Source organism: Eurosta solidaginis, chromosome 5 (genome assembly GCF_040869045.1).
Source record: "Eurosta solidaginis isolate ZX-2024a chromosome 5, ASM4086904v1, whole genome shotgun sequence".
In the NCBI taxonomy this organism is placed as follows: domain Eukaryota; kingdom Metazoa; phylum Arthropoda; class Insecta; order Diptera; family Tephritidae; genus Eurosta; species Eurosta solidaginis.
In genome coordinates this window covers 210,894,816-210,922,501 of record NC_090323.1, presented here as the reverse complement: position 1 = coordinate 210,922,501, position 27,686 = coordinate 210,894,816, and the positions used below count along the sequence as shown (strand labels likewise).

The following is a 27,686-nucleotide window of genomic DNA, read 5'->3' as shown; positions in this document are numbered from 1 at the left end:
ACAGCTCAAAACGCCATCACTAAAATGATAGTGAAAAAGATGGCCCTGAAGGACTACACTCTAGGCATCTTTTTCGAAACAGAGGGAGCGTTTATCAACGTTATAGAGTCCGTATTACATATACGGGTTGGATCGGCAACGAAAGGTATTCGTGGATCAACTTTTAACGAGAGGAACTAAACTATCAAATATGGGACACTCCTACATGGCATGGTACGCCTCCAGTAGCGGCTCCCAGGTAGGTATTTTATCCTCTACCAAGAAACTTTTAAAGGTAACAACTGACTATTGAAGTTAGAAGTAACGATTACATAGCTTTAAAAGCAACCGGAAAACATCTTAGAAATCTAAGAATGCTACTGCAGGCCTCACTATTTCTCGTGGAAGACTGGTGCCGTAAAAACTGCCTGAATTCACTTTGAAGATTGAAATAAATACTGTATCTCAATTCACCGCCTTAAAACAGGATGAGGGTCAAACGTCCACCGGGGGATAAAGGCTTCGACAGTTTTTTCAGTAAGCTGAACTTGTCGAAGACAAATTCAGAAAGGCTATAGCTACCCTTTACGACTGTAACTTAGTTGTGTGTAAAATGTAGTGTTCAAGGGCATACATAATCCACTGGTTGTGTACCGCGTTTGGTCGGCCTATGTTATTCTAAAGCAGTACAGACCAGTCAGTAAGATGGCCAGAGTACAGTGGTCAGTCGCAGAACGCTCCTCTTTTACACACACAAAGACTCTGGGAGATATGCTCAAGCTTTGTCCGATATACATAAGTGGTAAACTTAAGAGAAGTAGTCAAACAGTAAGACTGAGTGCAGAAAAGGCGGCACCATCTAAGGGAAAATTAAGTAATGGTGATCACCAAAGAAGTATGAAGGAAGCGTTATTCATAGGTGCTGTATAAGGAATGGTCCTATGAAATTTCGAAAACCCCTTATAAACTTCCTACCCTCGCTTATCGGGCTAACCTCGTAATACACAGAACGTAACAAAATCACACAGCTGAAAGTTTTTCTACTTATGAAGGAGAGTTCTTAGTGATTTTGAGCAACGGTATATGTAAAAGTGCGGTTAAAGACCTTTTAGAAACGGTACAAAAGCTGCGAACACATATTAGTTTGAAGGTACGTCAAAGACATAATAGAGGAAATCAATGGATTGGTTATATAAATACGCATTCGACCTACGCAAAGTATGCTATCTTGTTTTTCCACATTCAAGCTTAAACAGTTAAATACTGCCCACTGTCGAGAAGCAACCCCGCTTGGAAACACTTTTTCTAAGAATTTTGGTGTTAATTTTTTTTCAGGGTTTGAACTTCAATGTGCTAGGCCATGTTGTGTGATCGCTGCATAGTTAAGAGAAGCTTACTTGCAAACTTGTCTGGCTGTTGTATAGCCATCTCGTGTAAGGGTGCTATTGGCTTCAAAGTAACTATTTGGCTAATGGCTGTGTGCAACGATAAAGTTGCGGATAAGGCAGACATCGATCTTGGATATTTTATTGGGAGAGTTGAATACGCACCGACAGAAATACTTACACCTTGTCCTAGCAAAGGCTGGACTAAAAAAAAAAATAAATGTAAGGCGCGATAACCTCCGAAGAGATCTAATGCCGACCTTATGTTCCAATTTGCGTCGTGCTCCTCTTGATTTTCCCTACAAATTGGGCGGACGGGACCTACACGTTTTTATGCCGACTCCGAACGGCATCTGCAAGGCAGATGAGTTTTCACTGAGAGCTTTTCATGGCAGAAATACACCCGGAGCGGTTGCCAAAAACTGCCGATGGGCGACCCCGCTTATAAAAATTTTCTTCTCATTGAAAAACCTTATTTCTAAAATTTTGATGTTGCTTTGCCCGGGGTGTGAACCCAGGGCATACAGTGTGGTAGGCGGAGCACGCTACCATTACACCACGGTGGCCGCTCAAAGCAAAGGCTGGACAGCTCAGCATAAAATAACAAGATGATACCATGCCCTTCAAACAGTAAATGCAGCTGGGTTTGTACAGGATATTAAGGCTCACAACGTGCACTCCCATTGAGCAGTGCCGCGTTAATACTCAAGTTACCATGAATAAATAAACTTTAGTGAACCCTTATAGTTTCACCGAACGCTTCGAGTCAGCACCTAGTAGGAAATTGAAACCTCACAACTTCTAACAAAAAGTATATCGATGCAAGTACGAGTATGACTAACCAATCCCTGAAAGCCCCAGACCTCACGGTGACAGAGTTTACCGCGCATGCTAGGTACCCGTCTAAGCAAACATTCAACAGTAAAGGCGGCGAACGACATGCCGTTTACCGGATTTTTACTAGCGGCGACCTCCGACTGGAAGGTGCTACAGACATATCTTTTAGTCCTCCCGTCCAGGTTTCATCCATTTGTGAACAATTTCACCTTCGATTTGGGGATAAGAGCTTTGGAAATTCGGTGCATCATAAGTTCCTAACCAACCCGGTGGTTTTGGTAGTTTAACAACGAAGTGTACCAGATATATGACAGGTGCACACGCCATGAGACTTAAAGTTAATCTGTGCAGGCTATTCCAATCGCAATATGAATTCCTCCCCTAATCTGCTGCCAAAGTCGGCTGTCGATAGGAATGCCTTCAGGACTTTGTTTTCATATTCCCGATATTGTACAGCCCATCACAACACATACGCCATTGACCTAACGCAAGGGACCTTTAACTGTCCCGGCCAAACTTACATCAAACATTCCTAAGATCATTTCATGATCTCACAGATGCCCGTCTGCTTACGGAATAAACGAGACAAAAACAAAAAAAATTGTTTTATAATACATTTTTTTAGCAAATATAAAAGCATTTATTGATCTCGTAAAGGCATTAATATTTTATTGTTATAAACAATGGATTACACAAAAATACACTGGCAAAACTGACATTAATGTTTTTAATATTCAATCTCAGCCTATACCATCACTAGCATCTCATAGATGAGAACGTTTACTGGTTTGATTTGCACTAAGCTGCAAGCTCCCTTCAGTCAGTCAGTTCGCAAGTGCCTTTTGTAGATTTTCAGCTAATTTATCCATAAACTCGAATGTCTCCAAGTAATCACTACGTTTAACATTATTCATACCTTTAATGCAAATGGCTAAATCTTTGGTCATGCTACCTGACTCGATGGTATCAACGCAAACCTTTTCTAGTGTTTCGGCAAATTTCTTCAAACTTTCATTATTATCCAATTCGGCACGATGTAATAGGCCACGTGTCCAAGCGAAGATCGATGCGATCGGATTGGTTGAGGTCTCTTTGCCTTGCTGATACATGCGATAGTGACGTGTTACGGTGCCGTGAGCAGCTTCCGATTCCACTGTCTTGCCATCTGGACAAATAAGCACCGATGTCATAAGACCCAACGAACCAAAACCTTGAGCAACCGAATCGGATTGTACATCACCATCATAATTCTTACAGGCCCACACAAAACCACCTTCTGATTTCATACAATACGCAACCATATCATCGATTAGACGATGTTCATACCAAATACCTTCAGCTTCATACAGCTTCTTATACTCTTTGTCATAGATTTCTTGGAAGATATCTTTAAACCGGCCATCATACTTCTTAAGTATGGTATTCTTTGTGCTCAAATAGAGTGGTAATTTGCGTGAGAGCGCATACTTCATAGAGGCATGTGCAAAATCAACAATGGATTCATCTGTATTGAACATGGCCAAAGCAACGCCAGGTCCCTTGTATTGATAAACTTCATGTGAAATGGCTTTACCACCATCGGCAGGTTCGAAGCTTAGCGTTAAGGTGCCTGCACCAGGTGTTACGAAATCTGTAGCCTTATATTGATCACCATGTGCATGACGTCCAATGACGATGGGTTTCTCCCAACCCGTTACCAAACGTGGAATATTCTTGCATACAATCGCTTCACGGAACACAGTACCACCAAGAATGTTACGTATGGTACCATTGGGTGATTTCCACATTTTCTTCAAATTGAACTCTTCGACACGCTTCTCATCGGGTGTGATGGTGGCACATTTAATGCCGACATTGTATTTTTTAATCGCTTCAGCACAATCGATTGTAACCTGGTCGTCAGTTTTGTCACGATTCTCCATACCCAAATCGTAGGTGTGCAATTCGATGTCGAGGAATGGCAAAATCAATTTGTCCTTAATCGAAGACCAAATGATGCGCGTCATTTCATCGCCGAGAACATCGACAACTGGACCAGCGCGGATTTTATTTGCCATCTGAAAGGTAGAAAGGAAAAAATTTTAGTTCGAGGGCATAGGTTTTCGCATTAAATAAGTTTATTAAAATTACTAGGATATTATTTTAAAATGTAGGGCTTTTAAGTGGTGGCCTATACTAATGACATGGAAATCTTCGCCAGGGTGAAATTTCTGTTTAGAGGGGTGCCGTGAGTGCCATAACCAGTTTGTCTGAATCATTCGGGTTAGCTCTCAACTCTAGTAAAACGAAGATGGGTTAATTCATGAGGAAGTACAAGATCTTTAAATTTAGACCACCCTGAATTAGAGGAGGTGCTGTCTGAAAGGTTTATATACATGCGAGCTGTCATGGAAAGTTAATGTGCGAGAAAGGGCTATAAAATTACGCTAGCTTTGCTGTAGAGGAGCACTTGGCAATCCCTGGAGGTTCTTACCAAGGGTCGTATATTGGCTGTATTATATGAAGGTCAAGCGGATAATCATCTATGGAGTTCTGATCTGGTGGACACCATTAAACACGACGTCCACGGTCAAGAGAATGGAAGGAGGCAGCGATTGGACCTGTTGTTGTTTTATTAACTATAAGGACATTATCCGAAGGTGTTGGGGAGTGTTATCGACGTTCACGGTCCTTTTCCGGATATATATACGGTACGTTCCGGTAACAAAGCGCAATTACGGTACTAGCCTCACCATCTCGGTAATGATTAATATGACCACATTAAACTTTCTTTGTTGGCCATTTGAATTTTATATGGGAATAAGTCCAAATCTTTGTGCATAATTGACTGTAATGACTGTCTGCTTACACCCATTTGAGCAGATAAACTTCTTGTCGAAACATGTGGATTGTTTTGTATGGCAGCAGCTACAGCAGCGATTGTTTCCTCCGTTCGAACTGAAGGGTTTCGACGGTAAGGTCTTCTGTTGACTGCCCCATGCTCGGCAAAATTGTTTACAAGTCTCATTATGGTCCATCTGCTCGGAGGATTGCCGCCAAACGTGCGCCTATACTCTCTTTGAACCGAAACTACGGACTCCAGTGCGTGATAGCGGCGGACAATCCAAATTCTTGTTTCAGTGTCCCAGTTATCCATTTTTGTTAAATGTAAAACTCAATCTGCAAAAAAAAAAAAAAAAAAATTAACCAGATTCATTAAATAGAAAAAAAGTTATTTAATTTTTTTTTGGTAGCGGCTTTCATCAGCCACCCGGTAGGCCATCCCGCCCCCACCCCTAGTTCCATGGAGAACTTCGGATCGCCACAGCCTTGTCTGCTAAATATGTGTATGATACATTCGTATTTGTAATAAGATTCTCCTCGCGTAGATGAGGGTGACAATTGAGTTGCGGAAGCTCTGAAGCTATAAAGCTTTGTATTGCGCTTATCAACACCTTGAATCCCTGGCTTTTATAAGCGGAGGCTTTCATATAACACATAACCAGGTTCTAAGCGCAATGTAGACAAATTCGGATTGATCCGATGTACAAAATGGCCACACATCGGGCGGCAATAATGATTGTTTTTACATGAGTATGTACATGTCGACGTCGGGCTAACTCACGATGCACAAATACACACGGCTCAATAGAAGGTTTCACCAGCGCCCAAGGCTCGTTTACCAATCGAGCAGACACACTATCACTTTGATGGGGTTCAAGGCCTATCTAACACTTTATCCACATTTCGTTATGAGAACCGGTTACAATTCAACTTCACACTCGAGTCAAACAATTGCTTCATATTAAGATGTCAACCATAGCCCGCATGATGCTTGAGAAGAGCTTATCCCAAATGAGCAGGAACGGAGCAAGCTAGGAAGTCTTTTCTGCTCTCCGTGGTATCAACTTAAAATTTTATAACACGAGATGAACTTGTTTTTCACGGAAACTCCAGCATTCTGACCCGTTCCGGGCTTCGCAATTTTGCTATTTTGCAAGATGCGCGTGAAGAAATCACATTAGGCGCGCCCTGGTGCGCCCATTTCATGCTGGACGAGAGGTGGGGGTATATTCTGACATTAGCTCGGTGTCAACCGGAAATGGAGTACGCTTTAACTGTTATGGAATTTAATATTTACTCAGATAATTGGGGCTATTAAAGCACTAAGATTCTAGACTTCGAACTGAAATCTTGGCGTTGGGGCACAGCATATCTCATATCCACTGAAAAATACAAGCAAGTTCAGCGAATATAGAAACTACGGCTAAATTACGATTCCAGATCATTTTAAAATGCGACATTTGGCCTTTTCGAGCGTAGGATTGAAGTGTTCATGCTGCCCGCATTTTCTAAGAATCATATCTGTGGAATTTTGACAAAACAACTTATTTCAAATCTGACAACTTTTCAGGAGAGCTAAATATGTGATTTGAATAAAACTGAAAGATATTTAAGGCAAAGTATACAGCGGACATAATAAAAGGAAATTAGTCCCGTATTTTAAAATGTATTTCTTAATTTTTAATGCAGTACTTTTCTTTAAAATGCCTTTAAAATTATATATCGTTAGCTTAATGTGAAAATGTGCTAAGTCACTTTTTACGAATTTTACAGGAGACGAAAAAACTGAATAATTTTTGAAATAACCTTTTTTTTCAAAACTGTGAATGGGGATACCTTAGTTGCAATACTTTTGAGTGTAAAAGCTTTGAAAAAGATAAATAATAAAATAATTTAAAAAAAAATTTTAAGTTAAATGGTTTTATTGAAAACAATACTTACATGAAATAATAATAATACGAAAACCTAGAAAATAATTAGGTAGGTCCTAGGTACAAGTCATCACACTCCTTATCAATCTAGGGCGTTGATCAGACAATTAAATAAAAGCGTTGGGCGCGTGAAATTTCTAAAAATGTGGGGCGTAGCATAACCTGATTAAGGTTCAGTTGGTTTTACTTATGACTATCAATAGAAATATGACGCGTCCAACGCTTTTATTTAATTGTCTGATCAACGCCCTAGATTGATAAGGAATGTGATGACTTGTACCTAGGACCTACCTAATTATTTTCTACCTTTTCGTATTATTATTATTTCATGTAAGTATTGTTTTCAATAAAACCGTTTAACTTAAAATTTTTTTTTTTAATTATTTTATTTTCAAGTTTTTAGTCTTTATTTAATTGCCTATTATTTCTCATCCTATTTAGTTCATTTAGTGACTCATTATTACAAGGACTCTTTCCTGACAATTTGTGACAACCTAAGTCCTCAATAGATAGTCCTTCCAAAGACTTTCCTCGACTCTGCGCCACGTATGCTTGTCCCTGCTCCAATTCCAAAATATTTTGATGTCACTTTTATTGGACTGTATGCAATATTTGTTCCAAATATGAGCCAAATCGGGCATCATAGGTCGCTTTCTATTCTTGCATGTATTATGTGTTCCAAATATGAGCCAAATCGGACCACAAATACGATTTATGTGAATATCTCAATCCATGCGCCACCTAGCGGCGATTTTTTTTCACAGGTCGATTTCTATTCTTGCACGTATTATGTGTTCCAAATATGAGCCAAATCGGACCACAAATGCGAGTATCGATCCATGCGCCACCTAGCGGCGATTTTTTCACAGGTCGATTTGTGTTCTTGAATGTATTATGTGTTCCAAATATGAGCCAAATCGGACCACAAATGCGAATTTTGCGAACATCTCGATCCTTACGCCACCTAGCGGCGATTTTTTCTTATTATTGCATTGTCATCGGGTTCTGAACTATATTCCAACTTTCAAGCTTGTAGCTTATCGGGAAGTTACTTAAATTTCAATTACAAGATTCGTTCACAACGGCCGTGCGGCCGTGCATGCGGCCTGCCTGTCAACTCAAGCTAAATAAAATCGTTTAAAAATCATGTATGCTAACCCAGCAGCTATTTTATGACTTAGCACAATTTCCACACTCAAAACAAATTTTTCCTCCTGACTTAGCACTTTTTACTCAATATGTTGCCCCATCACTCCTCCCCTTTAATGGTTGAAATATAACACTAAAACTATATATTTCACAAAAAATACTATTTATTTGTCAAACTATTTCTAACGGTTCTGATCTGGACTCTTTTGCCGGATGGTGCGCAGACAATAACTTATTTTTAAATTCAAACAAATGCTGTGTTGTGTCTTATTCCATAAAAACAACTGCCACATACTTTATCTACAAACTAAATGCTAAATCTCTTAATCGTTGTCAAGAGAGTAAAGACTGGGGTGCAATTTTTGGCTCCAAACTCTCTTTTTCTAGTCACATTAATTTCGTTGTTTCAAAATTTGTTGCAATGGTTGGGTTCAGTAGACATAACACCAGTGACTTTAAGGACCCTATGACGTTGAAGGCACTTTATATATCCTTGATCAGAAGTGGTATTGAATAATGCTCAATAATATGGAATCCTTTCTATGAATCTAAAATAAATAAATGTAGGGCGCGATAATCTCCGAAGAGATCCAAGGCCGAGCTTCTCTTCCAATTTGCGTCGTGCTCCTCTTGATTTTCCCTACAAATTGGCCGGACGGGACCTGCATGTTTTATGGCGACTCCGAACGGCATCTGAGTTTTCACTGAGAGCTTTTCATGGCAGAAATACACTCGGAGCGCTTGCCAAACACTGCCGAGGGGCGACCCCGCTTAGAAAAATTTTATTCTAATTGAAAAACCATATTTCTACAATTTTTTGATGTTGCTTTTCCCGGGGTGTGAACCCAGGGCATACGGTGTGGTAGGCGGAGCACGCTATCATCACACCACGGTGGCCGCCACGGTGCTATGAATCTAGCTCCTATAAAATTGAGAAAGTTCCAAAAATTTTTACAAAATTGCTTTACGTATTCACTGGCCAGACGGCCTCCAATCATATACCAGCAGTCACAAATTGCTTGGTCTTCAGGCTTTGCATGATGTAATGCTTGCCTATAATGTAATAAACTTTAGCACGAATTGCTCTTATTTATCTACTTTGTTCATTCCATATATTTCACTGCGTGATATTCGGCATAATAGATTCTTTATCGAAATAACTCATAAAACGAATTATACTATGAATGAACCTATAACTAGGACTATATATCTAGCAAATCGATTCAATAGTGTTATTAATTTTAATAACAGCTTATATAAGTTTAAGCTTGATTTGTTTTCTATTTTTAACTAGTCTGTAAGAAAGCATGTAGTTATCGACATGTAAGAATTGACGTAGATTATAGTCAGCGCAAAGCATTTATGATACAACAAAGGCATGTCTCAATTGGGTAAATCCAATTTCAAGGGGTTGTCAGCACAATATATAGCTTCTCCAACGCAGTTTTCAACTCATCTAACCGTGGCGAATCCTGTTTCATTGACATCCAAGGCTCTGGCGACCCCAAGCTCCTCATGGAATTAGGGGGTGGGGAGGGAGGGATGGCCTGAAGGTTTAATTTGGCCATATAAATCGTTCCCGAGATGGTGGAGCTAGTAGTGCTTTGTTACCGGAACGTACGGGATCTATATCCGGAAAAGGGTCATCAACATCGGTAACACTCCCCAAAGCCTTCGGGGAGTTTCTTTATCGTTAATACAACAACAACAACAAAGCGTGTCATTCAGTGTGAATTGAATAAATAAATAAAATGCGCGCACAAAGAAATGACTAGTAATTCAGATTGATATCATTTACAGGTTGACTTAGCACATTTTTTTAACAGCTAATGACTTAGCACATTTACACATCATTGCCCACAACACGTAAAAATGAAAAATTTTAATATTTTTTTTTGTGATCGATGTATTTTAAAATCAATTTTAAAACTGCATTAAAATAAAATTTTTCAAAAAAAGTGACTTAGCACATTTTCACATTAAGTTAACGATATGTTGCTATGTCAAAATTTTTTTTAAGTAAAACTTATACTTATTTCAATTAAGTTGTTTTGTCAAAACTATTTTCTACATAAAATAGATAAGCATGTCCACCTATTTTAAAATAGGTTGTTTTGTAAGACTTAGCCAAGCAAACAAGTGTGAAATAAGGTGAAACGTAAAAAACACATATTACATATGCATTTAATTAAAATATTAAATTGTAAGATCATAAATGCAACCATGTTAACTAATTAATAGAATAAGCAAAAATACATCACTGTAAAGGAAGAAAAGAGGAGATGGTGGACTTCCGGTTCATTATTGGATTGACGGCTGAAGAATAAAGTATTAAGATAATTAATCCGGACGTTTCTGCTGTTTTATTAACCATCGAAGGTAGAAATTACATCGCAGGTGTGTTAACGAACCTCGCGCACTATTATAAACAACTATTTTGTAAAATGGATGCTCGATGGAACATTGTAAGGCTTTAACTGAAAATAATGTAGATTTCCCTCCTACTGCCAACATTATACAATTACGCAGATTACTACAAAATATAGTTGGCGTGCGAGATAATAGCTCTGCAAATACGATAAATACCACTCCGAACTCAAATATGTTGGAGAACATTCCGGACGAAATGACTGACCGACGTTTTGGTTGAATTCAATTCAACACCTGCTGTTCACGATGTTTTTGCTGCCGCCCCATCAAACTCTGCCCCAATTGACGCAAGAGCCACGGCCATAAGTGTGGATGACGTTAAAATTAATGAAAGAAATCGACGAGCTAACAGCTAGTACTGGGGTACAACAGCAACGTAGACTCGATTTTGCCGATATAGAGCATGCTATGCCCAAGTTCAGTGGTGATGATATATCAGTGACGGTGGAACATTTTCTTCAAGATTTCGAAGAAGTAATGGAGTCGTCAAGAGTAGACGAACGATTTAAATTGCTGACTTTTCGTCGCTGCCTGGTGGGAACAGCCAAAGTTTTCCTTACCACCACCAAAGCGTTAAGCTATGCCGAGTTAAAAAAGGCCCTTACGACGGAATTTGACGTGCCGATACAGAGGAACAAAGTTTATAAGATGTTGGCAAGACGCAAGCGGGACAAAAAGAGCAAGTCATTACATTGTTACGTTCTATTGATGCAGGCAATAGGAAAACGGGCAAACATATGCGAAACAGAAATCATCGATTTCATAGTAGACGGCATAGGCAATGCACATCTACTGTTACCGGCCAAAACACTTGATGAGTTGAAGGTATTAGTGAGCCGTTTTCAAAGAAAATATTTTACAGTAGAACCAGACTAATATTTGTTAGAAATTAAGTTATACTGTATCGAGGTCGATTACAGTGTCAGATTGGCCGAGCGGTAACTCTGAAGACAAATAGCGAATTGTATTAGATTAGGTATTAGATTTAGATTAGGTATTACATTAAGAAATGTACGATAGCGGAGATAGAAATTAATTTATTATGTATCAAGGTCAATACAGTGCGAGCTGTAACTCTGAACAAAAATAGCGAATTGTATCAGATTAAGAAATGTATGACAGTAAAAATAGAAATTAAGATAATGTATCGAGGTCGATACAGTTTCAGGCTGGCCGAGTTGTAAGATCATAAATGCAACCATGTCAACTAATTAATAGAATAAACAAAAATACATCACTGTAAAGGAAGAAAAGAGAAGATGGTGGACTTCCGGTTCATTATTGGATTGACAGCTGAAGAATAAAGTATTAAGATAATTAATCCGGACGTTTCTGCTGTTTTATTAACCATCGAAGGTAGAAATTACAAAATTTTATTATTATTATTAAAATCTCGTTATTCATTTTCTTCGATTTCATCAATAACTGAGTGTACTTCCACTACGCACTCGCCTTCAACTTTTAAATTTTTGTAGTAACAGTGGAACTCTGTATTTATAAAAGGTAAGCCTTTCTTCTTGCTGGAAGAAATAGCCAGGGATCCTGCGTAGCAATTATTTAACGAAAAATACAAAATTTTTCGTCGTCTTTAATTAATATTTAACTCCTTGAAACTTTCATTACAGTCAAGGGAATTTTTATAATGCAATACGCCCGGTGTAGACTCTTATACCGCAGCCAGCGTATCTTTTTCCATTCGAATTTCTCGCCTGTGGGAAAACATAATTTAAAAGTGAATAAATGAAGTATATACTTATACATATCATCAAAAGTTTAAAATGCTGCCTCCGGGTTTGAAAACTTCTCTTTATGACTATTTCAAAAAGAAATTTTTGCAGTGTGCTGCATATTCCATTTTTGACAACTTGTGAACTCGGGGAAAAAAATTTCTACTATAACTTATGATAATATGATAATGCTTAACATATTTGTAAAAGTAAAACGACTTCGCATAGTTTTACAGATATTATCGAAGTCTGAATGTATTACCAATCTATCTTGGCTGCAAGTACGAAAACGATAAATCTAAGAAAAAGGTTTAATAACGCTCTATCTCAGAATTTTAGGATAAATCCCATATTTTAGTAATGTTTTGAGCTTATGCTGAAACAAATAAGTTGTTATTAAAAAAAATACTGCCATAGGGCGCTAAGAAAATTCTTATACAGTTCTTCAAAGATATACAGATATAGTATAATAGATAACTGAGATAGGGCCTTCTCGAAACGCCAGCAGACCTAAAATGATATTTCACTCAGACTTTGAGCTATTTGTAGTTTTCCAATTAAAGTTATTTTTTAACAAGCCGGAAAAATTAAGGAAGTCATTTTGTTTTAGTACGTGAACGATATACTTTTTGTATATGTATTTTTCCTTTTTCATAGGCAAATCCGATCTAACCGCTGATTAGTGCAAATGAAACATTCCATTATTTTTCCCGACGTTTCGCTAACACTTTTTTGTTCGCAGCTGCTATAAGGTTTGCCCAATCATGTGGATGTTGGATAGATCCTGAAGAATTTTCTTTTTTTCGATTTGGGCATGTACTGTGTCACATTCCATATGGGTGTGACCAAATACAAGAAATTTGTTGTCAATAGTTGTGCGTTTTAAAACCATTTGGAACATTGCACAGATATGGGCATTGCGATTTTGCCCAGGGTATGAGTCACTATATAAAATAATGTGTTTGACCATCGTAGGTACCGTTGAAAGGCATTTAAAAATACACGACCCTATACCATTTGATTCCCTCTTTGCGGTTGTCTCATTCCAAATGAAACAATGGGCTTTATTTGTAGATCCCTCATGCATTGTGAAATTATATGTCCATAATGGACGCTTGTAAAAAAACATTGATGCACTTATATATGGAGTCGGCAAACATTGTTGTAAATCCATTGAAAACATCATGACAGTTTTGCCGGCTACAGAAAGTTGTTTATCGGCTTTTTACAGCTATAGGCAAAGTCTGCTTGGTCCTGATGCTCTCTTTTGTAGTGACTTAAGACTAGATTTTTCTTCGGCGTCCAAAGAATTTTGTATTTGCACCATAAACTTCTCGCAAGTGTTGCACAAATCAAGCTGCGGCTGTTTGAATTTGATATTCAAAGAACGAAAAATTTCACAATATTTCGATTTTGAAACTGGATCATCAAATTTATCCGCATACAGATTGTATAACTTCGAAATATTGAGATCACTTTGGAAGTACAACATGTTGGTGTCTACGGTTATAATGACTTTGATATTTTGGTATGCTGCTTATGTGCTCCAAAACTTCATTATTCTTTTCGATTGAGAGTTTGTGTGATGGAACGTGTTTTCCGCCGCGATCTCCCTTAATAAGTCCACCACAATCCAGCTGAACTTTGTATTTGTTTACTGTTTGATCATTTGTTCGGTTTCCCCAAATATTGTTAAGAAACATATTTTACATACCCGATGTCTTGCGGAACTGATCTCAAAGTGATACAAATAGTTATATTTGCGATCTGGAGGATTTGCTGATTTTCGAAAAGTTTCAGAATTTTTCGCCTCAACTTCAATTCAACTTGATACAAATTGTCGGCGTTTAGAGTAGTCCCCCAAACTCCAATAATTTTTAAAAAGGGTTTTCTGCTGGTCAAAGTTTAGTTTTAAGTGACAGTTCCTGCAGCGTTTTTTTAACCTTTCAAGTTTTTTAGCTGGCATTTTTTTATTTTTATTAGTATAGTACTCTTTACCCAAATTTTTGTTTTGCTTATTAAGCTTTTTCATTTTCTTCATTCTTGGTACTATAACTTGCGACTACTGATCTGTCTTCGATATTCTCCGAAGTAGAACTCAAATTCGACAGAGTAAAAAAAAAAATAATAAATGTAAGGCGCGATAACCTCCGAAGAGATCTAAGGCAGAGCTTCTCTTCCAATTTGCGTCGTGCTCCTCTTGATTTTCCCTACAAATTGGCCGGACGGGACCTACATGTTTTATGCCGACTCCGAACGGCATCTGCAAGGCAGATGATTTTTCACTGAGAGCATTTCATGGCAGAAATACACCCGGAGCGCTTGCCAAACACTGCCGAGGGGTGACCCCTTATTTCTAAAAGTTTGATGTTGCTTTGCACGGGGTGTGAACCCAGGGCATACGGTGTGGTAGGCGGAGCATGCTACCATCACACCACGGTGACCGCCAGAGTAGATGGTATATAATCCGAGTAAAGAAAATCTGTCTCATAAAAAATATCTTCATTATCACTCGATTCTGGACTTTCTGTATCACTTTCACTGTTTTTCGTATTTTGTTTTTGCACGTTATCTGAATTTAATATATCAATAACACCAGTATCAAAAGATGTCATTGTCTCATTAGGTAGTGGCTCTAGCACTAATGGTTTTATTGTAACCGAAATCACTTATTTTTGAAATTTTTTCAATACAACATGGCAAAAACACTTATTTGTAGATACAAAATATATTGAACACTCTTTTCACTTTTACAAAAGCACGTATATCAAAATAAGACGTCTTGTTTTTTCAAAATTACCCCGATACTAATTTAACAAAACATACTATTTCAATATAAGTTGCCAAAAAAATTAATTGTAATTTGACATAACAATTTATTTGGAAAAAGGTTGCTTTGTGAAATACGATTTCTATTTTCATGGCCGCCTTAAATCGAAATAAGTTCTTATAGAAAAACTACAATGATTACAATTATTTAAAATTTTTGAATTTTGCGACTTAACTCAGAAAAGTCGTTTTCAACGACGCAGTTTGGAAAAAAATGAGTTAAGTTGATTTTTCGGATGCTGTAACTTTCTAACTAAACTTCATAGAAATAAACCAGTAAGACCAAAATATGCATACCAATGTACAAAATTACATGCAATTAATATCTAAAATAATTCCCATCTTGAGATAAGTTGTTTTGTCAAAACTCCACAGATATGGTTTTTGTTTACTAGATTTTGAGCCATTCTTTTTATACTCAGCTGAGCAGAGAGAGTATATTAATTTTGTTTGCATAACTGTAATCCGTAACGTCATACACTAACCGAGATATATATATACTTCTATATATCAAAATGATCTGAGCGAAATTCATTTAGCCATGTCCGTTCGTCCGTCCGTCCGTAAACACGATAGTAAGGAAGTAAATTTTGAGGTATCTTAATGAAACTCGGCATGTAGTTTCCTGGGCACTCAATTCAGATCGCTATTTAAAATGAACGAAATCGGTATATAACCATGCCCACTTTTTCGATATCGAAATTTTCGAAAAACCGAAAAAGTGTGATAATTCATTACCAAAGATAGATGAAGCGATGAAACTTGGTAGGTGGGTTGACCTTACGACGCAGAATAGAAAATTAGTAAAATTTTGGATAATGGGCGTGGCACCGCCCACTTTTAAAAAAAGGTAATTTAAAAGTTTTGCAAGCTGTAATTTGGCAGTCGTTGAAGATATCATGATGAAATTTGGCAGGAACGTTACTCCATTTCCTATATGTGTGCTAAATAAAAATTACCAAAATCGGATGACGAACACGCACAATTAAAAAAAATTTAAAAGTCAAATTTTAACAAAAAATTTAATATCTTTACAGTATAAAAGTAATCAATATTCAACTCCAGTAATGATATGGTTCAACAAAATACAAAAATAAAAGAAAATTTCAAAATGGGCGTAGCTCCGCCCTTTTTCATTTAATTTGTCTAGAATACTATTAATGCCATAAGTCGAACAAAAATTTACCGATCCTTGTGAAACTTGGTAAGGGCATAGATTCTATGACGACAACTGTTTTCTGTGAAAATGAGCGAAATCGATTGAAGCCACGTCCAGTTGTTGTACACACCCTGCAAAAATCGTTGGATCATGTGGTCCACTGGAGTACTTACCATTGTACTCCACTGTAATGCAGCAATGGACCAACTCATATTTCTTCACGAACATATTGTAAGCCGATCATTGCTCGTTTTTAATGATTGTAATCACTACACGATGTTTATTGGACTGTGGGTACTCCATGGATTACTCTGATGTAATGCGGAGCTGGAGTATATGGTCCCATCTTAGGACATCGCAATATTAATTGGACCATATTTTTTGTATGAATTGTGGTTAATTTTGGAGCACTCGGTTGGTCCATAGCGAGTACTCCATGCATGCATGCAGGGCAGTCGACCGTCTGTCAATCCGCTCGGCCGTTAACACGATAACTTGCGCAAAAATCGATATATCTTTACCGACTATGACCACGCCCACTTTTACGATAACGAAAAAACAAGTAAGGAAGATTAAGTTCGAGTGTAACCGAACATTACATACTCAGTTGAGAGCTATGGTGACAACATAAGGGAAAATAACCATGTAAGAAAATGAACCGAGGGAAACCCTGGAATGTGTTTGTATGACATGTGTATCAAATGAAAGGCATTAAAGAGCATTTTATGAGGAAGTGGGCCATAGTTCTATAGGTGGACGCCATTTAGGGATATAGCCATAAAGGTGGATCAGGGTTGACTCTAGAATGCGTTTGTACGATATGGGTATCAAATGAAAGGTGTTAATGAGTATTTTAAAAGGGAGTAATCCTTAGTTCCATAGGTGGACGTCGTTTCGAGATATCGCCATAAAGGTGGACCAGAGGTGACCCTAGAATTTGTTTGTACAATATGGGCATCAAACGAAAGGTGTTAATGAGTATTTTAAAAGGGAGTGGGCCTTAGTTCTATAGGTGGACGCCGTTTCGAGATATCGCCATAAAGGTGGATCAGGGGTGACCCTAGAATTTGTTTGTACAATATGGGCATCAAACGAGTGGTGTTAATGAGTATTTTAAAAGGGAGTGGGCCTTAGTTCTATAGGTGGATGCCGTTTCGAAATATCGCCATAAAAGTGGACCAGGGGTGACTCTAGAATGTGTTTGTACGATATGGGTATCAAATTAAATGTATTAATGAGGGTTTTAAAAGGGAGTGGTGGTTGTTGTATAGGTGGTCGCCTTTTCGAGATATCGCCATAGAGGTGGACCAGGGGTGACTCTAGAATGCGTTTGTACGATATGGGTATCAAATGAAAGGTGTTAATGAGTATTTTAAAAGGGAGTAATCCTTAGTTCCATAGGTGGACGCCGTTTCGAGATATCGCCATAAAGGTGGACCAGGAGTGACCCTAGAATTTGGTTGTACAATATGGGCATCAAACGAATGGTGTTAATGAGTATTTTAAAAGGGAGTGGGCCTTAGTTCTATAGGTGGATGCCGTTTCGAAATATCGCCATAAAAGTGGACCAGGGGTGACTCTAGAATGTGGTTGTACGATATGGGTATCAAATTAAAGGTAACAATGAGGGTTTTAAAAGGGAGTGGTGGTTGTTGTATAGGTGGTCGCCTTTTCGAGATATCGCCATAAAGGTGGACCAGGGGTGACTCTAGAATGCGTTTGTACGATATGGGTATCAAATGAAAGGTGTTAATGAGTATTTTAAAAGGGAGTAATCCTTTGTTCCATAGGTGGACGCCGTTTCGAGATATCGCCATAAAGGTGGACCAGGAGTGACCCTAGAATTTGGTTGTACAATATGGGCATCAAACGAATGGTGTTAATGAGTATTTTAAAAGGGAGTGGGCCTTAGTTCTATAGGTGGATGCCGTTTCGAAATATCGCCATAAAAGTGGACCAGGGGTGACTCTAGAATGTGTTTGTACGATATGGGTATCAAATTAAAGGTATTAATGAGGGTTTTAAAAGGGAGTGGTGGTTGTTGTATAGGTGGTCGCATTTTCGAGATATCGCCATAAAGGTGGACCAGGGGTGACCCTAGAATTTGTTTGTACAATATGGGTATCAAAAGAAAGGTGTTAATTATTATTTTAAAAGGGAGTATTCCTTAGTTCCATAGGTGAACGCCGTTTCGAGATATCGCCATAAAGGTGGATCAGGGGTGACCCTAGAATTTGTTTGTACAATATGGGTATCAAAAGAAAGGTGTTAATGAGAATTTTAAGAGAGCGTGGGTCTTAGTTCTATATGTGGACGCCTTTTCGAGATAAAGGTGGACCAGGAGTGACTCTAGAATGAGTTTGTACGATATGGGTATCAAATTAAAGGTATTAATGAGAGTTTTAAATGGGAGTGGTGGTAGTTGTATATGTGAAGGCGTTTTCCAGATATCGACCAAAATGTGGACCAGGGTGACCCAGAACATTATCTGTTGGATACCGCTAATTTATTTATATATGTAATACCTGCCAAGATTTTAAGGGTTTTTTATTTCGCCCTGCAGAACTTTTTCATTTTCTTCTACTTAATATGGTAGGTGTCACAACCATTTTATAAAGTTTTTTCTAAAGTTATATTTCGCGTCAATAAAACAATCCAATTACCTTACCATGTTTCATCCCTTTTTTCGTATTTGGTATAGAATTATGGTATATTTTTCATTTTTCGTAATTTTCGATATCGAAAAAATGGGCGTGGTCATAGTCGGATTTCGTTCATTTTTCATACCAAGATAAAGTGAGTTCAAGTAAGCACGTGAACTAAGCTCATTACAGATATGTCGATTTTTGCTCAAGTTATCGTGTTAACGGCCATGCGGAAGGACAGACGGACGACTGTGTATAAAAACTGGGCGTGGCATCAACCGATTCCGCCCATTTTCACAGAAAACAGTTAACGTCATAAAATCTATGCCCCTACCAAATTTCAAAAGGATTGGTTAATTTTTGTTCGACTTATGGCGTTAAAAGTATCCTAGACAAATTAAATGAAAAAGGGCGGAGCCACGCCCATTTTAAAATTTTCTTTTATTTTTGTATTTTGTTGCACCACATCATTACTGGAGTTGAATGTTGACATAATTTACTTATATACTGTAAAGATATTAAATTTTTTGTTAAAATTTTACTTTAAAAAATTTTTTTTTTTAAAAGTGGGCGTGGTCCTTCTCCGATTTTGCTAATTTTTATTAAGCGTACATATAGTAATAGGAGTAATGTTCCTGCCAAATTTCATCATGATATCTTCAACGACTGCCAAATTACAGCTTGCAAAAGTTTTAAATTACCTTCTTTTAAAAGTAGGCGGTGCCACGCCCATTGTCCAAAATTTTACTAATTTTCTATTCTGCGTCATAAGTTCAACTCATCTACCAATTTTCGTCGCTTTATCTGTCTTTTGTAATGAATTATCGGACTTTTTCGGTTTTTCGAAATTTTCGATATCGAAAAGTGGGCGTGGTTATAGTCCGATATCGTTCATTTTAAATAGCGATCTGAGATGAGTGCTCAGGAACCTACATACCAAATTTCATCAAGATACCTCAAAATTTACTCAAGTTATCGTGTTAACGGACGGACGGACGGACGGACATGGCTCAATCAAATTTTTTTTCGATCCTGATTATTTTGATATATGGAAGTCTATATCTATCTCGATTACTTTATATATGTACAACCAACCGTTTTCCAATCAAACTTAATATACTCTGTGAGCTCTGCTCAACTGAGTATAAAAAATGCCATAATTCTATACCAAATACGAAAAAAGAAATGAAACATGGTGATTGGATTGGCTTTTTGACCCAAAATATAACTTTGGAAAAAACTCTGTAAAATGGGTGTGACACCTGATATATTAAGTAGAAGAGTGTGAAAAAGTTCTGCAGGACGAAATCAAAAGCCCTTGTAATCATGGCAGGAATACCATACATATATAAATAAATTAGCGGTACCCGACAGATGATGGTCTGGGTCACCCTGGTCCACATTTTGGTCGATATCTCGAAAACGCCTTCACATATACAACTAAGGGCCACTCCCTTTTAAAACCCTCATTAATACCTCTAATTTGATACCCATATCGTACAAACACATTATAGAGTCACCCCTGCTCCACCTTTATGGCGATATCTCGAAAAGGCGTCCACCTATAGGCCCACTCACTTCTAAAATAATCTTTAATACCTTCCATTTGATACCCATGTCATACAAACACAGTCCAGGGTTACCCTGGGGTCATTTTCCTACATGGTGATTTCCCCTTATTTTGTCTCCAAATCTCTCAGCTGAGTAAGTAATGTTCGGTTACACCCGAACTTAGCTTTCCTTATTTCTTTTTACATAAGAATTTTATTTATAATAAGAAATAACAATAATAACATCATGACATATGAGTGGTTGTGCAAAGATGGCCAGCACTGTATGCAGCAGCTTCTGATTGCTCTTTAAATGTATATTGTGTTTGTATGAATACTCATTTATTTATATATATTTATTTATCGTTCAACACATTATAGATCCACAATTTAACTTCCTTATTCATAAAAAAAAATGTTTATACAATTCTTTTTATATGAAATTTGTATGGAAATGTTATTTTAAAAAGCTTTATAAACCATTTTAATTTTTTTTTTATGGATATGGAGTTATTTTTCCACAAATTGGTGGGACGTACTTGTTTTATGCCGACTCCGAACGGCATCTGCAAGGCAGATGAGTTTTCACTGAGACCTTTTCATGGCAGAAATATACTCGGACTGCTTGCCAAACACTGCCGAGGGACGACCCTGCTTAGAAAAATTTTCTTCTAATTGAAAAACTTGTTTCTAAAATTTTGATGTTGCTTTGTCTCGGTGTGGCTACCATCATACCACGGCGGCCGCCATAGTAAAATTCGATTAATATGCGTACAAAAATCTAATATCCGAACATTCGAACAATTCGAATATTTTTAAGAGTCCTACTATTTAAGTCCTTCAAATAAAAGTGACTTGGGACGTTTTGCAGTATCACCAACGACTCGCGTATTTATATGTATGTATGTACGACAATAATTTTGTCACGTTCATATATACTAGACATGATTAAATATTTAGATCTGGTTTTGATAATTTTAGTTTATTTTTATTTTTTGTTTTATAAAAACTTGCCTTACCCCAGCGTTGTTCATGATGGTCGCAGTAAAAGCTCTCAAAAATGTAGGACTATACGCACGGGCATAACGTAATGAATGCATTGTGATTGTGTAGAGTTTGTTTGAACTTTAGACTTATTCTTAACACTTAATTCTAACGGAGTTTTTTTTTATCTTACACAATTAACACTTTATTACTGAAAAAAATATTAATATCTCTGAATATTGACGAATGCTTTTCTCACTTTGTACGAAGTATTACTTTTAATGCGGACCTTAAAAAGCATCGTTTACCCGTCTTTAGTTAATAAAGTTGTTTCAAATTTTTAGTATTTATAAAATTATAACGCAATGGCTGGATTGTGCTTTAGGCGTTTCAGATTAAATTTAATCATATTGCTCAATTTGTATGTAGTTAGTTAGACCGGTTAAAAAAAAAAAACAATATTTTTTTGTTCCGAAAAGGCTAAAAAGTTTCGTTAGGCGGGCCGTAGATGTTAGCCGTCTTTCAGTGAGTTTTACAGCTCCGGCTCACGCTCAATTCTCACGGGAATGCTCTGGATCATTGAGAGACTTGAGAAGCAGATGTCGTGAAATTTTCGCACACGGGAAATGTGATAGGCAGATGTCGCCGCTGTTTTTCATTTAACTCATACGGCGAAAGGCTAAGCAGCGACATCTATTTTTGAAAAAGTAGGTCTATTAAAGGCCGCGTTGCCAACCTAAAAAGAAGTAATTAACAAATTATCTGGCTCACAAATTGAACCAAACTTCTATCTGGATTTATCTGGCTCAAATCGTTGTTGTTGCATTTACATGCAAAATTATTTATCTGGCTCAGGATTTTGCCACCGGATGATAGCTGTTGTCTATGTCGAGAAGCGCCTTAATGTAGATTTATTATTTTACGTGACTACACCTCTTAAGGGCCCATTACTGATACTCAGCATAGACTTGACTTGGCTTGAGAACTGTCACTTACAGTTCTGTTAAATGAACATTGCATGTTACTGATTACTCAAAACTTAGCAACACTTAACTTGACTTAGAAGTCTGTTGAATTTTGATTTTCTATGTAAGTTCTAAGTGACGTTTACATTTTGAGATGCCATTTGTTTGTTTCCATTTCATTTTGACATTTTGTCATACAAATTGACTTTTATTTAAAAATAAATTTCAACGCTGATTATGATGCCAGATTGTATGCGCCAAGTGGAGTATAATCGTGGCTAAGTTGCCAAGTTTACGCCAAGTCAAGTCAAGTCTATGCTAAGTATCAGTAATGGAGGCTTTATTCTATATAATTTCCTGAAGTCCAACATCATCCTTCAACCTCTGAGGAATTTATAGTTCTCAATTTGATATCGAACTTCACTCTCTAATTATTCTCGTTTTTAATTGTAGAGTCAATATTCAACATGTTTCCTCAATTGGTAGCCTACATTGAATATCTATTTGAGGCGTAGTTGAGAACTTGAAAAATTTCCTTTTTTTCCATATTGAAAATTCTTCTTTTGTTGACAACGCTTTACCATTGCTTGATATTTGATATTTGCAAAGTATGCTAGTTCTTAACTTAAGCTTACATGTGAAGCGAAATCTGATACTGTCACCGACCAAATCCTCGGCGACCTTATTTACAACATACACAAAGCAAGTGTCGACGATATTGGACATCTACATACGTCGATGGAATTAGGGTACCGACTGTCCTAAAGGGAAAAATACTACATTTTGACGAGCATACAGTCGCAATTGTACCTAAAGTCAAGAGCCGTAAAAAGATCCTGAAGTCACTTGCCGGCAGCACTTGGGGTAGAGATCAAGAAACGCTCATAACCACTTATAAAGCAAATGGCCGGCCGCTTGTATGCTTAGCGTTTCCAATATGGTCGCCAAGCCTAAAAAACTAAGGAAACTGCAGACCTGTCCAAACACCGCGCCCAAAACTGCCATGGGATGTCCTCTTATGTCTCCAGAACATCATCTACACTGTGAGGCGAGAATACTCCCCATAAAGGAGAAATGAAATGCTGAACAAACAGTTTCTGCTGAAAACCCAAAAGAGGCCCGCCTCCCTGAACATAAGATGTTATCTCCGTAAGCACTTAGAAGAAATGCGTCACATAAGGATACAGCCGTTTGAAGAAAATGAGCATGAAAAGGCCCTTATAACGGTGAACCCCGTTCTTAAAGACAAATACCCGGAACTCGCAGTTGAGGAAAGCAACCTCCACAGGAAGACGCGCGCAAATCTTGTTAAACTTCGGTCTGGCTACTGTTACAGGTTAAACTCTGACTTATTTAAAATCAACCACGACATACCCAATGCATGCCCGGCTTGTTACGTGTCCCCACACGACACCAACCGTCTTTGCAATATGGAACCAACGCCTATAACCCCTTTCTTTACCTCCCTGGTCCAACCCTGTTGAAATAGCAAGTTTCGCCGGACTCTCGTTTGAGAATATTGATGACAATTTGTGTGGGATCGCTCCTATTGAATAGAGTGGAGCACTGCTATAACAACAACAACAGTTCCTAGAAGCAAAATTACTTAGTTGCAAAAAAAAAACCAGGATCATCGGTGTGGTAGGCGGAGCACGCTACCATCACACCCCGCTGGATGAATAAAATAAAAACGGTCTAATATACATACTATAGATTATAAGTCTACTGATAAGATGTCCCATATATACAAGCACATATTGTAGGTTTGGCCATGCCACACTTAATCTGAGTTATTAGTTCGATCCCAAAATTGAAACATGAAAATGACGTGCAGTAAAGGGCAACCATACTACATCTTCACATAAGTACGTATAACCAATTTTTATGTATGGATATACATACATATGTATATATTTTTATTGAGAAATAAATAAGCAAGAGTTAAGCGGGAGTCATTGGTGCCGTATGTCGTATCGCTGTATCCGTATCCCTAACGTAATCAGCTGTTTATCGTTACGACGGTGAACCAAAACCCAATTGGTTGGCTACGATACGGTTACAGCTTAAAGCTGGAGACATTGGTGCTTTATCGGTAACCTTTTAACAGCTGATTCGACCAACCTTATGAGAATCAATGCAATCGATTATTGGTGCCGCTAAGGTCGTAACCGTATCGTAGCCCACCAATTGGGCTTTGGTTTACCGTCGTAACGATAAACAGCTGATTACGGTAGGGATACGACTACAGCGATACGACATACGGCACCAATGACTCCCGCTTTAAGCTGCAGACATTGGTGCTTTATCGGTAACCTTATAACAGCTGATTCGACCAACCTTATGGGAATCAATGCAATCGATTATTGGTGCCGCTAAGGTCGTAACCGTATCGTAGCCAACCAATTGGTTTTTGGTTTATCGTCGTAACGATAAACAGCTGTTTACGTTAGGGAGACGACTACACCGATACGACAAACGGCACCAATGACTCCGCTTTTACTATACAATTGAGCACTTTTTCATTATGGTACAGTGTCTTTGTCTGTGGGCTCTTATCAAATAGATTCTATGTGCACATATATTGTGACTACATTAAGAGAATTGTTTAAAAAATTCATGCTTAGTTTCATGATGAAATAAAAAAAACACAACACACCACAATATAACTTTATCACAATCAACTTTGGAAAAAACAATGTCATTTAGCTTATATGCAACGTGAAGTGTGGTTTACCGTTCCCGCCCTGCTGACTCCGATTCGATTTCATATGACGTCTTCTCTTTGCCATGGTATTTTGTTGAGAGCATGGCTGAATACCAAGGTTGTCTCATTCGCTGATTGGATGTTTTTCTTTGTGCCATGGCGGATCGATACAAGGTGGCAGCATGGGAGAGCTGATCATACCCTTTTTTTTTATTTGATTTGATACATCAACTTTCGGCGCAGTACGATTTTGACATTTGTCCATCGAATTTACAAAAACAAAATACATTGAATTTTTATTTATGTTTGTAGGTATGTCACCATGCTGCCACCTTGTATCGTTCCGTCATGCTTTGTGCTGTGCGTGCATATTGTCAAATTGAATTACTGTCAATAGGCCTGACTACATTCACGACGGCGGGTACAAAGCGACATCTGTGAAATTATTTTTACACATGTTCTTATGAGGGTCATTATTTTCAGCGCGACAGAGCAGCAATAAATCACGAATATCATCGTTTTATGGTATTAGCCGTGTTTTTTAACACGCGTATATCCGTTTACGCTTAAATTTTATATGGACTGCTAAGCGACAAACGAAATTGCTGGGCATAAATTTTGTCCTACTAAATTTCAATACCCATTATACTCAGATGTAACTGAAATACAACACTAGCAACAACATCAGCACTGAAATCCAGCGAAGAATCAATCTTGCCAATAAATGCTACTTTGGACTAGGTAGGCAATTGAAAAGTAAAGTCCTCTCTCGGCCAACGAAAATCATACTCTACAAGTCACTTATCGTACCCGTCCTGCTATATGGGGCAAAAGCATGGACCATGACAACAGCAGATGAAGCGGCTTTGGGAGTGTTCGAGAGAAAAGTTCTTCGAAAGATTTATGGACCTCTACGCGTTGGCGATGGCGAGTACCGAAGAAGATTTAATGATGAGCTGTACGAGCTATACGCAGACATCAACATAGTCCAGCGAATTAAAACGCAGCGGCTGCGCTGGCTAGGCCATGTTATGCGAATGAAAGATGATGCTCCGGCCAAGAAAGTGTTTCTATCGGAACCCGCCTATGGAAGCAGAGGTAGAGGGCGGCCCCCACTCCGTTGGAAAGACCAGGTGGAAAACGATTTAAACTCCCTTGGTGTGACCAATTGGCGCCGGTTGGCGGAGCGAAGGAGCGACTGGCGCGCCTTGTTGGACGGCCATAACCGTTTAGACGGTTAAGCGCCAATTAAGTAAGTAAGTAACTGAAATATGTGTCTTTGTTTCACCCTCTACACTAATTCTATGTATTCTATGTGTGTCCACAATTCATCGCAACTGATTCAGCTATATGTTATACCCTATGGCCATCAGACGGTTGTGTCTCCGCTTTTCGGTTCACCCTGTGCTGTTATGTTAGTAGTTATTTAACCACTGCTGCTAGATGGGCTCCTAAGCATTATGTAAGCGAGGATAGGCGTTTTTTTCACGCGCAAACGAAACGTATACGCGTGTAAAAAAACACGGCTATTAGTACAATGAACGTAGCCATTCGAGGCTTAGGCACGCAACCATTTAAGGGCCCATTACTGATACTTAGCATAGACTTGACATGACTTGGGTTAAACTTGGCAACTTAGCCATAATTATACTCCACTTATCACATACAATCTGGCATAATAATCAATAAATGTCTATTTGTATGACAAAATGAAATGGAAACAACACATCTCAAAATGTAAACGTCACTTAGAACTTACATAGAAAATCAAAATTCAACAGACTTCTAAAGCGCCAAATACACGACACGAACATTTCCGCGAACGTTCCCGTTATGTCATGTTTCTGCGACCTTTTCTGTCGTGTATGGTGGTGTTTGCCAGTTCGCGCAAATGTTCGCCAAAAATCAAAATATTTTAATTTTTGGCGAACATTTGCGCGAACTGTTCGTGCGTGTATGGCGAAATAGCTCATAATCGTAGTAATTTCTGAACGGAACAGACGTGCGCGGAAAAGTAAAATGGACAATAAAAAATTTCTGAGTGAATTTATTGAAATGTATAAATTTGTTTACGCTTAATTGCCACAGCGAGCAATATTGCTGCAGCACAATTCTTGTCCGTATTCATCGCTGTCTGAAAGAGAACTAATGTTCGGCCAAAAGTTCGTATGTTGTATGGCCAAAGCTGCGAACAAGATTGCGGAATGTTCGCGGAAATGTTCGTGTCGTGTATTTGGCGCTTAAGTCAAGTTAAGTGTTGCTAAGTTTTGAGTAATCAGTAACATGCAATGTTCATTTAACAGAACTGTAAGTGACAGTTCTCAAGTCAAGTCAAGTCTATGCTAAGTATCAGTAATGGGCCCTTTATTCCCTTCGCTCTAGATTAGATGGCGCTATACCATAAGACTTGCAATCAAACGGCTATAATTTTGGCCATTAGGTCTGCATGCGGGATGTGCTGAATGGCATCCAATGCTGTTTTTGGAAGCCCTCTCTAGCTTTTTGGTGTGGCTGTCCAACGAAGAAGGACCCCATAGTAAAACAGAGGCTTGGCAATTGTCGTAAATACCCAATGAGAGAGTTTGGGCG

At 38.2% G+C, this 27,686-nt stretch overlaps 1 protein-coding gene across 3 annotated transcripts in view; it reads right to left on the bottom strand.

Moving 5' to 3' along the window:
- Positions 1–2,802: 2,802 nt before the first annotated feature.
- Idh (isocitrate dehydrogenase [NADP] cytoplasmic) overlaps positions 2,803–27,686 on the bottom strand; it is a 39,513-nt gene continuing 14,629 nt past the window's right edge. For 2 of the 3 annotated variants that reach the window (XM_067787992.1, XM_067787991.1), the window contains exon 2: positions 2,803–4,258. In XM_067787992.1, coding sequence (XP_067644093.1) covers positions 3,026–4,258 — 1,233 coding nt within the window. In that variant the 3' untranslated portion in view covers positions 2,803–3,025. Of the gene's footprint in view, positions 4,259–21,463; positions 21,758–27,686 lie in introns of those variants that run through there. The other variant, XM_067787990.1, reaches the window with a different exon arrangement.